Below are 12,846 nucleotides of genomic sequence, written 5' to 3' on the forward strand. Positions count from 1 at the left end.
TCTTCTCGAACGTTCAGGACGTAATAATAGGGTGGCCCAAAAGTCAGTTAACCGTCCAAAATTCGCTCGTCATACCGAGTTAATGGTTTAAAGACTCGGCATATCGTGTGAATTTCAATTTCTACAAATTAATTTGCTGTATACAGTAACAATTAAATAGCATCTATATAACTAGTGTCATGAAGATAATGTATTAATGGTGTGATTTATTCACGAACTTGACCTACTTCTTTTAAAATTACTTTAGAATTTTTAAATTTTAAGTATAAATATATTATACTTGAGAAATTATAGGGTCTACTTCATGTTTAATTTATTAGTCGATAAAATTATTATATTTCTACGGTATTATTTAATTCTAAATGGATAATTCTAAACCTTCCTCCTACGTCTTTCTTCCTTTACTCTTCTGTCTTGTTGGTATTAATTAAGAGGGGTTTATTTTAAATCGTTTTACTTCTTTAATCAAACGTTATTTGATTCTTCTATAACTTATCTGATGGCCAATTGTCTGAGCCATAAGGGTTTTAAAAATTTACATAAACGATGTGCAATGTACTGGTACAGTACATCGTGTACCAGTACAGTATAGTCTACTGTTTTTCTTTTGAATTTATTTTACATTAAGGAATGTATTTTATACAGTACACTCTAAGCTTCTATACTTAATATCTGTATTGATTTTATTGCTTAAATATTTATTTATTTTAATGCCTAGATAAATGAGGTCCAGCAGGGTCACCCTGCTGACTCCATTATCTGGACTTACAAATAAATACAAACATCTGTCAAGGGTTTCAAATCGGATAGAGTAAAACACGTATGGTCACTTGATCTTCCTATACATGATTTGGGGCCCTTAACAGAGACCTTGACTATAATACTAAATTTGGGAGACCTGTACACCGAATTAATCTTCTATGAAAAAAAAAAAAAACGTTTTCAAAGCCCTTTGACAGCTTGTTTAAACGGTTCACATAGTTAACTGACTTTTGAACCACTATATATATTATTTTCAATTAAAATAGAGAAAAAGTGGAATATATAAACGTATTAAAAATGTATATTAAGGAGGTAGCCACGCCAAATTTTCCCTAGCGGCTGCATTTTAAAAAGACTCACCTATTAATAAATTTATGGTGAATAATAATAAAAGGGCCTTCATTTTAATTAATAAAAGGCGCTCGGATCCTTTTAAAACGATCATTTTATCATTTTCATAAGCAAAGTGGATAAATGCCAGACACGTTGTTGTCGTTAGTTTAATTCGTAATTTCAGTAAACCGAAATCTCCCTGCTATAATATATTTTTTTTTCGAATATTTTTATACACCGCTTGTTTCGACCAATCGGAGCGGAATAATCTAACTACGTCACTCCATTCAAGCCGATTGGTGTGACGTCACGATCATTAGAGCGAATCGCGTGAATCGATTAGCCGTTTTTTTTAAATTTGAATTTTTAAACTTTCGAATAACGTTTAACGCGTGATTTCAGTTCGTACGGGTAAAAAAAAAGAAAAAAACGTTATAAATCTAAACAAATTTTGATAAATATTATGACCTATATCTTCGATTTTTTAAATTGTTACAAATAAATGACTACTTGTTAACTTAAACGGTTGTGTTTATCGGTTCGGTGGTTATATGTATTATCGGGTATTGAATGTATTTATATAAGAGGCCTAATCGTTGCGAAAATATAAAAATAGGCCCTCTCTCTCACCGTGTAGGCCCTGATGGGTTAAGTTGATAAAAGAATTTCGCAACGGACACGTTTTGTTAGTATAAACACGTGTTCTTTAAGTCGTTCATAATGCCTAAAGGTCACTATATATATATTTATAATTTTACGATTAATAATAGGTGATATGTGAAAAGGTGGTAAACTTAGTAATGGTTCCCTTTATCACATTTTAAACAATTACTGAATGAAAAACGGTTTATTGTTTCCATATCTATTGATACACGTATCAATGGTATACGTTACAAGTATGGCACCTTGACCACAATTCTTTGCCCCAGTGATTGCATTTTAAGAATACAGGAGTGACAAATGTTCACATCAATATATATTTACTTAAATAGAAAACTGTTCTGGAGGAAGGCAGATAAGTTAAAAGAAATATCAAAGAATAGTAGAAAATTAATATTTTTTTGTATAGATGAAGGCTGAAGTCTATAAATTGTATAGAAGAATGAGGTCTTACTGATAGGTTTTCTATATCCAGGGCTTCTAAATGTAATTGTTTTAGGATTTTTAGTGTTCTTTCTAATGCAATTGTCTGTATATTTTTTTTTGTGTAGGGTGAAAGCCTTACCAATTATATTCTTAGTAACTTAATGAAAAATTATTTAGTTACTTTCATTCGATATGTAAGAAAATCTATTGGTTTCTTCGTAGAGGGAAAACTTTGTATTAAAATAAGGTCATGATGTGAAATTAAAAACAAAAAAAAGGACAATTTTTATTATTTTCTGGTTCATATCCCTTCAATTAAATTGATTTAGATGGTATCTTCGAGTGTTCTTATTAAAAAGACATCACTAATTATCTGCCCTCATAAAAGATATTATTATTATTATTATTTAATAAATCTTTATCAATTATTATTATTATATTTCTTTTTAAAAATTAATTTATAAAGAAATTTATGGTTGAGATCTTCATAAGATTCATTTCAACTGAAAGTCCCATTTTATCATTAAATAATGGGACTTTTAAGCGAAAATATTTTCAATATGTGAATAGCCTAAATTAATTTAGAATTTAATTATAATTAAAATTTAATTAAGATTATGAAATTTGTTACAAGATGGAGAGATCAACGACATTTGCAATGGGTAATACAGAATGATATTTCAGTGCCTATCGCTGTTATTGTTAATGATGATGATGATGATGAAATTTGCTTAGGAAAAAAAAATGTTAACATGATTTTAAATTATTTTATAAATTTTCTTCTATTACTTTCAATTGTTTTAAACATAATTTAAAATAGATTTTTATCTATTATCTTCGTAAAAAAAATTTACATAAACGATGTGCAATGTACTGGTACAGTACATCGTGTACCAGTACAGTATAGTCTACTGTTTTTCTTTTGAATTTATTTTACATTAAGGAATGTATTTTATACAGTACACTCTAAGCTTCTATACTTAATATCTGTATTGATTTTATTGCTTAAATATTTATTTATTTTAATGCCTAGATAAATGAGGTCCAGCAGGGTCACCCTGCTGACTCCATTATCTGGACTTACAAATAAATACAAACATCTGTCAAGGGTTTCAAATCGGATAGAGTAAAACACGTATGGTCACTTGATCTTCCTATACATGATTTGGGGCCCTTAACAGAGACCTTGACTATAATACTAAATTTGGGAGACCTGTACACCGAATTAATCTTCTATGAAAAAAAAAAACGTTTTCAAAGCCCTTTGACAGCTTGTTTAAACGGTTCACATAGTTAACTGACTTTTGAACCACTATATATATTATTTTCAATTAAAATAGAGAAAAAGTGGAATATATAAACGTATTAAAAATGTATATTAAGGAGGTAGCCACGCCAAATTTTCCCTAGCGGCTGCATTTTAAAGTAAATTTTTTTCCGAAAATAGAAGCCTCATACTAGAGACGGTATATGTACCGAATTTGGTTAAGATTTGCTTAATAACTTTTTCTACAGAGAGCTCTAAACACCTCTTTCATTAGGTTACAGTATCTATATAAAGTATACCCGCGCTTTACGACGTTGTTTTTCAAAAGAAACAAATTAGGTCGTAGAAACGGGGATATCATTTATTATAAGCTAAATTATAAACTGTTATTTATAAACTTACAAGTAATTAATATAATTAACAATATATACATTTAAACCTTTGTAGAACGGCCATTGAAGGGAGTTGTTTGCAGGTGGCTGTTCGTTTGCAGGTTATTTTGTATGCATTTTTGTTTAAAATAAACAGTTGTCGCTATTTATAAGTGGTCGTTATTAAAGGTTCGAATGTGTATTAGTAAGTGAATCACCAATATACAGTGAAACCTCCATTAACGGACACTCCCGAATAGCAGAAACCTGTATACGTAACGGCTCAATTCATTCAAATAGGACATACGTTATATTTACCTGTAAATAGCGGACAAACGTCTAGGTTCCGATGATGTCCGCGTTAGTATTTATCTAAATTAATATATAATTTCTCGATTTAAATCTTAATTATAACTTTAAAGGCCATTATGATTTAAACTTAAACGTTTAAATCACAATGGCAATTCCTTGTAGTAATAATAGGGTGGCCCAAAAGTCAGTTAACCGTCCAAAATTCGCTGGTCATACCGAGTTAATGGTTTAAAGACTCGGCATATCGTGTGAATTTCAATTTCTACAAATTAATTTGCTGTATACAGTAACAATTAAATAGCATCTATATAACTAGTGTCATTGAAGATAATGTATTAATGGTGTGATTTATTCACGAACTTGACCTACTTCTTTTAAAATTACTTTAGAATTTTTAAATTTTAAGTATAAATATATTATACTTGAGAAATTATAGGGTCTACTTCATGTTTAATTTATTAGTCGATAAAATTATTATATTTCTACGGTATTATTTAATTCTAAATGGATAATTCTAAACCTTCCTCCTATGTCTTTCTTCCTTTACTCTTCTGTCTTGTTGGTATTAATTAAGAGGGGTTTATTTTAAATCGTTTTACTTCTTTAATCAAACGTTATTTGATTCTTCTATAACTTATCTGATGGCCAATTGTCTGAGCCATAAGGGTTTTAACTTATTACAGTGGAGATCCAGGTTCGAATTCTGTCCGGACCCCATACTTTCTCATAGGTAGTAGGAATAAAAATACATTTTTTTCTCTGTTTTTCACGGTAAAGATATCAACCTCCCACTCTGGAGAACACGGGTTCGAGTACGAGTTTTTATGTTCTGTTATATCTGATTCCATTCTTCACCACCCGACCGAACCAATAATGGGCTTGTTAAAAAGAATCTTCTTAGCGCCTGAGAAATTGACATATGTTAGGAGCAAGACTCCTAACACAGAGCAAAACAAACACTCCACAGGAAAAAACCTGGAATCAACCTCTGGTATTCTCGTGTTTTCAAAAAGCTTCCATTATCGGTCTCCTCCAAAGGCACCTAATTCTTACGGATTGTCATTTATGAATTAATTGTAAAAGAATATGTGAAATATGTATATATTTTAGAGATTTAATTAGCATTTTATATATTTTTATATTTATACAAACTATACAGAACAAATTATAATGAACATATATATCATATAAGTTAATAAAAACAATTATTATTAAATTAAGTTAGCTGATTGCAGGCATAACTTTCATTTATGGATCATTAGTTTTAGGATGAACGCATTTATGCACATATACTCTACCTGTATTGTCTTTTTTTTCTTTGTAAATATACAAGCTACAATACAGTATACAAAACTTTAGTTTATTATTTAAAGATATACGGAGATTGAGAGAAGTAAGATGAGATCCAAACCAAATGTGGAGCTTCATCTCTTTTCGTGAGCCATAAAAATACGTGCCTTTACAGTAGAATCTGGAGTAAATGACTCTGTTGATCCCCCTTTTCATGCCTGTATTTACTGTTATTGATAAATTTTGATGTGTATATAGTNGAGTGTAGAAAGCGTGAAATAATCCGATTAATTTGATGGAGTATAAAATAGATAAGTCTAAACTATTCTAAATTTAGCGTGTTTGCTTTTTTAAACAAAAAAATATATATATATTTGAAGAGCGCCAAGAATAGTACGAGAAAAAATGGAAATTCGAGAGACTGGAAGGGAAAAAAAAAAATAATCGAAAGTACTATTTTAAAATTAAAGATTAGATAATATAATTGCAGATTGAATGGCATGCATGCACATAATTAAAATATTTAAATAGTCAGTCATTATGAATGAATACAAAATTATTCTGTAAATAGAATATTGGGAAATGCTTTATTTAGTTTTACTACTAAATAAATATTAACATTGAAGCATTAAATAACAGATAATACCGAATAAATTAATCTGATTTTAACAAAAAGCAAAAACTAATTCTTTTGAATTTAAAAATTTTAATTAACCAATAGCAACAAAGTAATTTTTTTTAACTCGTCATAAATTTGACGAATTTATTTTATTTTTTAAATTATTTACAAATTATAAAATTAAATTTAAAAATAAGAAAATAACAATAACAAAAGTAAATTTTATAACTATTTAATTTTTCAAATTTAAAAATTCAAACTGACCAATAATATCGAAACAAATAAAATTTTTCTTTAATCTCGTCATAAACACTTTTGGTGAATTTATTTATTTTTTTAATTCATTTTATAAATAATAAATTAATTATTTTAAAAATTAAATTTTAAATTATAATAATTTTATAAACAATTCTTAGATTGTTTGGAGTGTTTTAATTGAATGATTTAAAATTTTAAATCATCCAATCGTTTGGAGTGATTTAATTGGCTAATGCTCTTTTTTTTTTAAATCGTTTGGAGTGGTTTAATTGGATGATTTAAGATTTAAAATTTTAAATCATCCAATTAAACCACTCCAAACGATTTTAAAAAAAGTGCGTTAGCCAATAATATCGTTTCGACTGTGTACGATACATAAACATCAGAAATAAAGCTTATCAAGTAAAATTACGATAATATTTATATGAAATTTTAAATTTAATTAATCATTTAATTTAATTTAACATTTCCGGCATATTCCCTTCATTTTTAAAACCCCCTTTTTTTTACTATATTTAGCAAGAAAGAGGAAGCGAGTTGAACTAGTTCGCGAACTGTTTAAGAACAAGAGAAATCTCCTCCCAATTTCATTGTTATTGTTCCTATCCAAGTAAAAAAAAATATAAAAAAGGCATATTTTGTGAATCATTCTCGCATCAATAGGCAAAGAGGTTGATATTCTCCGTAAGGTTGAGATCGCAAAAATTATTCTAGCAATTGATCCACTCAATTGGCCTACATCTTATCGCCTCTTTAAAAAAAAATACTTTTAATTATGTTATGTATTATTATTCATTAATGTTTTATCAGATAAACACTCGCTCAGAAGGATACTTTTACACATTACACAGTGTAACATATAATTAATGACCACAAATATGTCCTACTTTATGACAGCGGCAGGGCGAAAGTGATCCATAACGGGCCAGCAAAGTCTAATATCCTTTTAAGGGGCGAAATTTTACTCTAGGAAAATCTACGTAAGGGCTAATAGAACCGAGACCAAGGACCCAAAACATAAAGCAGGGCCTCTTTAACAAGTACAGTAATGTACTGTACTTGTTAAAGAGGCCAAAAGGAACCTCAAAGTTAGATTCGCTCCAGCTCTAATGAGCCGGCAGCACATAAAAGATTAAATTTGGGGGCTCCGGACAATGTGGACCCTCAAATTTTAATATTTTATTGATTTTTTGTGTGTGTGTGTGTAATTTTATGGCCTTCTAAGAGGATTGTTACTCACATTCATCAATAACTCGAAAGTCCTCCATCATAAATTACTTGTGATCATTTTTAAAAGTTATTTTTGATACTTTAAAGATATTTTTAACACACTAAACCCTATTTATACATATTCTTATGAGAGATAATTGAAGGAAATCCATCATTAATGCAGGCCTGAAGTTATTTTTCTTTGATATTCTAAGTGATGCTTTTTGAGGACAAGATCTCTATTATCTCTCTTCCTTCTTATCGTAATGTTACAGATCTTCAGTTTATCTAAATAAGAATCCTCCTTTAAATTTCAAATATTTTTTTTTTATTTTCTTTTTTAACAAAATTAAGACTATGGACCTATATGCGTGCAAAATTAAGACAATACTGGACCTAGATGAGAGCTAACCGTGTACTTCACGTGACCATACATTTATTATTATTTTATTTTTATTGTCACGGGTATTTTAATATTTTGCTAAGGTGAAACTTTTATTAATAATATTTTATAAATAATAGAAACAAATATGGTGTTTGAGCTTCAGAAACGAGCGCGAAAATGGAAAAATCTTATAAGAAAAGTGCTCCTCGCTACGCTTCTAACACGAAAAGCCTTCAAGGATCTAACATTACGCTTCGAAAATAAGAAAGAAATCAGCCCAAATTAATAGAATAATAAAGAAAAATGAACAATAATAATACATAATATGAAAAAATATTGATGATTATCCATTATGCTTTAAGTAGGTCTTCTACTATCTTTACGCAGACTTTTATTCTCCTCCGGATTATCATGGTGAAGAGTAGCATCTTTTTACCATTAAAAGGTAACAATTTAGCATGAATAATTTTAATTTTTTATTGGAAATTTAATAAAAATTTCAGTTAAACGTTTTCCATTTTTCAATTATATTCTGAACAAATTCATTTTCCTTCAGTAACTTTCTCAGGCTTGCTCTATCTGAACTATGCATATATTTACCTTCCTGAACAGCCCGGGGGAAGCGAGCAATCAGTTACTAACCCAGTTATATATATATTTGCTATAACTATTTACGGGGGAGGGAAAAAAGGGGAATGGATATGAAAGGGAAGCCTGCTGAATTGGAGCACGGAAGCTTTGCTTAGACACACCTAACCAGTTACGTAGCTTGACATATAAATAAGCAGACGTGAATCTTTCTTCTCTGTAGATGCTGCTAGTGGAAATCAGGTAAGTGCACATCCAAGTACAGTACACGTTCCCTTTAATATGGGAAATTAATTTTACCATTAGAGAGACTTTANGTTCACATAGTTAACTGACTTTTGAACCACTATATATATTATTTTCAATTAAAAAAGAGAAAAAGTGGAATATATAAACGTATTAAAAATGTATATTAAGGAGGTAGCCACGCCAAATTTTCCCTAGCGGCTGCATTTTAAAGTAAATTTTTTTCCGAAAATAGAAGCCTCATACTAGAGACGGTATATGTACCGAATTTGGTTAAGATTTGCTTAATAACTTTTTCTACAGAGAGCTCTAAACACCTCTTTCATTAGGTTACAGTATCTATATAAAGTATACCCGCGCTTTACGACGTTGTTTTTCAAAAGAAACAAATTAGGTCGTAGAAACGGGGATATCATTTATTATAAGCTAAATTATAAACTGTTATTTATAAACTTACAAGTAATTAATATAATTAACAATATATACATTTAAACCTTTGTAGAACGGCCATTGAAGGGAGTTGTTTGCAGGTGGCTGTTCGTTTGCAGGTTATTTTGTATGCATTTTTGTTTAAAATAAACAGTTGTCGCTATTTATAAGTGGTCGTTATTAAAGGTTCGAATGTGTATTAGTAAGTGAATCACCAATATACAGTGAAACCTCCATTAACGGACACTCCCGAATAGCAGAAACCTGTATACGTAACGGCTCAATTCATTCAAATAGGACATACGTTATATTTACCTGTAAATAGCGGACAAACGTCTAGGTTCCGATGATGTCCGCGTTAGTATTTATCTAAATTAATATATAATTTCTCGATTTAAATCTTAATTATAACTTTAAAGGCCATTATGATTTAAACTTAAACGTTTAAATCACAATGGCAATTCCTTGTAGTAATAATAGGGTGGCCCAAAAGTCAGTTAACCGTCCAAAATTCGCTCGTCATACCGAGTTAATGGTTTAAAGACTCGGCATATCGTGTGAATTTCAATTTCTACAAATTAATTTGCTGTATACAGTAACAATTAAATAGCATCTATATAACTAGTGTCATGAAGATAATGTATTAATGGTGTGATTTATTCACGAACTTGACCTACTTCTTTTAAAATTACTTTAGAATTTTTAAATTTTAAGTATAAATATATTATACTTGAGAAATTATAGGGTCTACTTCATGTTTAATTTATTAGTCGATAAAATTATTATATTTCTACGGTATTATTTAATTCTAAATGGATAATTCTAAACCTTCCTCCTATGTCTTTCTTCCTTTACTCTTCTGTCTTGTTGGTATTAATTAAGAGGGGTTTATTTTAAATCGTTTTACTTCTTTAATCAAACGTTATTTGATTCTTCTATAACTTATCTGATGGCCAATTGTCTGAGCCATAAGGGTTTTAACTTATTACAGTGGAGATCCAGGTTCGAATTCTGTCCGGACCCCATACTTTCTCATAGGTAGTAGGAATAAAAATACATTTTTTTCTCTGTTTTTCACGGTAAAGATATCAACCTCCCACTCTGGAGAACACGGGTTCGAGTACGAGTTTTTATGTTCTGTTATATCTGATTCCATTCTTCACCACCCGACCGAACCAATAATGGGCTTGTTAAAAAGAATCTTCTTAGCGCCTGAGAAATTGACATATGTTAGGAGCAAGACTCCTAACACAGAGCAAAACAAACACTCCACAGGAAAAAACCTGGAATCAACCTCTGGTATTCTCGTGTTTTCAAAAAGCTTCCATTATCGGTCTCCTCCAAAGGCACCTAATTCTTACGGATTGTCATTTATGAATTAATTGTAAAAGAATATGTGAAATATGTATATATTTTAGAGATTTAATTAGCATTTTATATATTTTTATATTTATACAAACTATACAGAACAAATTATAATGAACATATATATCATATAAGTTAATAAAAACAATTATTATTAAATTAAGTTAGCTGATTGCAGGCATAACTTTCATTTATGGATCATTAGTTTTAGGATGAACGCATTTATGCACATATACTCTACCTGTATTGTCTTTTTTTTCTTTGTAAATATACAAGCTACAATACAGTATACAAAACTTTAGTTTATTATTTAAAGATATACGGAGATTGAGAGAAGTAAGATGAGATCCAAACCAAATGTGGAGCTTCATCTCTTTTCGTGAGCCATAAAAATACGTGCCTTTACAGTAGAATCTGGAGTAAATGACTCTGTTGATCCCCCTTTTCATGCCTGTATTTACTGTTATTGATAAATTTTGATGTGTATATAGTAAAATCTGTCTAAAACGGGCACTCTGTGAAAAGGAAACCTGCCTGAATAGATAATAAATCTCAGAGCAAAACGATTTGCTTTGTAAAATACTACTGTAGCAAGAAAGCCTAGGTGAAAAAGTCCTTGTTTTAACCATTTGTATATTAATCTAAGTAACAGAATGATCTAAATCATAATTCATGCTATAACTTGCCAGTTTGGATTAAGGTCGAATTGTCGATGATAGGAGTTCTCTATCTTTTCTTTGTTGAGACTGAAATTTCATTGAAAATTAACTGCAACTACAGCATCGATCTTTCTTCCAACTATGTCAGAGACTATGTCAGAAATACTTATAGAAAGTTTGATTCGGGTGCTTTTACTCCTATTTCTCACCACTTAGCACTTTGGCATGCCTATCGCGGGTTCTATCAGGCGCCATTCTAAGCCTGTTAAACTGTTAATAGATATGAAGAAAAGACTTTGCATTCTAATTGTTTACAAAAATAAAATAAAATAATTACGTAAGAATTTTAAATTGTTTTAAACCTTTCCAAGCAAGCTGTGACCGTCTGACAGATGCAAACAATATAGAATGCTGGTGATTCAGGGTTGCCAATTTGTGAATAATTATCCGATTTGAAGATAATTTGAAGTGGAGACGGATATTTTTCTAACTCTGAGGAAAAGTCGGTACAGTTGGCCAATTGGCAATCATGCAAATTCATGACTGCGAGATTCAAATCACTCCATTCAAGCTGCTGGGACAGTCAGTCTCGGAGTGCGCGGTTCAACCTGTATCTATAAGAATACAAATATAAATAATAAATGTCGAATAAAATGCGATTATTAAATACCTTAATTGTAAATTAATGCAATTCTAAGCGTTGATTGTTTTAATAATAAAAAATAAATATGAAATCTCCCTCCTTCTCAACGCCGGTGGCCTCTTTGCAGGCCTGATCGAATCCGTAACGAATATAATTAAAATAAATGTTAATAAATTTGTATATAAAAAGTACTATAAACAAAATTCCTTAAAATATATCCATTTACAAGTTCGTATTTATATTATTTTTATTAAAAATCATCTTTAAAGTGATCTCAATTAATCAACACAGTTTCCTAATTCAGAAAAATGTAATCGAAAAATGATATTTTATAATTCCTATTTAATTATAATTTATAGATTTTAATTAAATGGAAAGTTTTATAATAAAAATAATTATCGCAAAATAAATATAATAAAATAAATATTTCAAATTAGATAACTTGGCAGCACTGACTTTGTCGTCTGTACACATCCGCCATCTGGAGGGTTTCTTCTACACTACTTGCTGCTTCCTTAATTATTTGCATTTTATAATAATCACTAATCAGATAATAAGTATCCAGAGTGCTACACTTATACGTGTGTGTAACACTCTGCTTCTACATTATATAACAGAAGAAAGCAGCATAGTCATTCAATAAACTAAAATCTAATATACAAATCAGTAGATAGCCTACCATTAAAATAATTTTCGCAGATTTTTTTATTCATAAATCAGTTTATATATTTTTATTTTTAAGAAATGTGAAGTGGCATTGAAACTTCGCAGTTTATATATATATTTTTATTCCTGTCAAAATAAGAACACCATCCCTTTTGGATCCGTATTGTAATTCTTCGGTGTGGATGGAAAGTAACAAGGCATTGAGAAATGGCCATAATTTTTATAACAACAGCGAAATCGTAATAAAATTTACGTTTTCATATATATAAATTAACGGGATTTTATAATTCTTAATCAATAATGTGGGTAGTGACCGACAGAGGCAGCACGCGCAGTGACAAGAAAAGATGGCAGACAG

At 29.9% G+C, this 12,846-nt stretch overlaps 1 protein-coding gene across 1 annotated transcript in view; it reads right to left on the reverse strand.

The window, feature by feature from the left end:
- Positions 1–1,429, reverse strand: part of LOC111621176 — a 10,489-nt gene extending 9,060 nt beyond the window's left edge. The window contains exon 1 of the mRNA XM_023363243.1: positions 1,123–1,429. Within this exon, the coding sequence (XP_023219011.1) occupies positions 1,123–1,207 (85 nt within the window). The 5' untranslated portion in view covers positions 1,208–1,429. The remainder of the gene's footprint in view (positions 1–1,122) is intronic.
- Positions 1,430–12,846: the final 11,417 nt, after the last annotated feature.

The sequence above is a fragment of the Centruroides sculpturatus genome, unplaced genomic scaffold (genome assembly GCF_000671375.1).
Source record: "Centruroides sculpturatus isolate CEXI.00-Female unplaced genomic scaffold, Cexi_2.0 scaffold132, whole genome shotgun sequence".
Classification (NCBI taxonomy): domain Eukaryota; kingdom Metazoa; phylum Arthropoda; class Arachnida; order Scorpiones; family Buthidae; genus Centruroides; species Centruroides sculpturatus.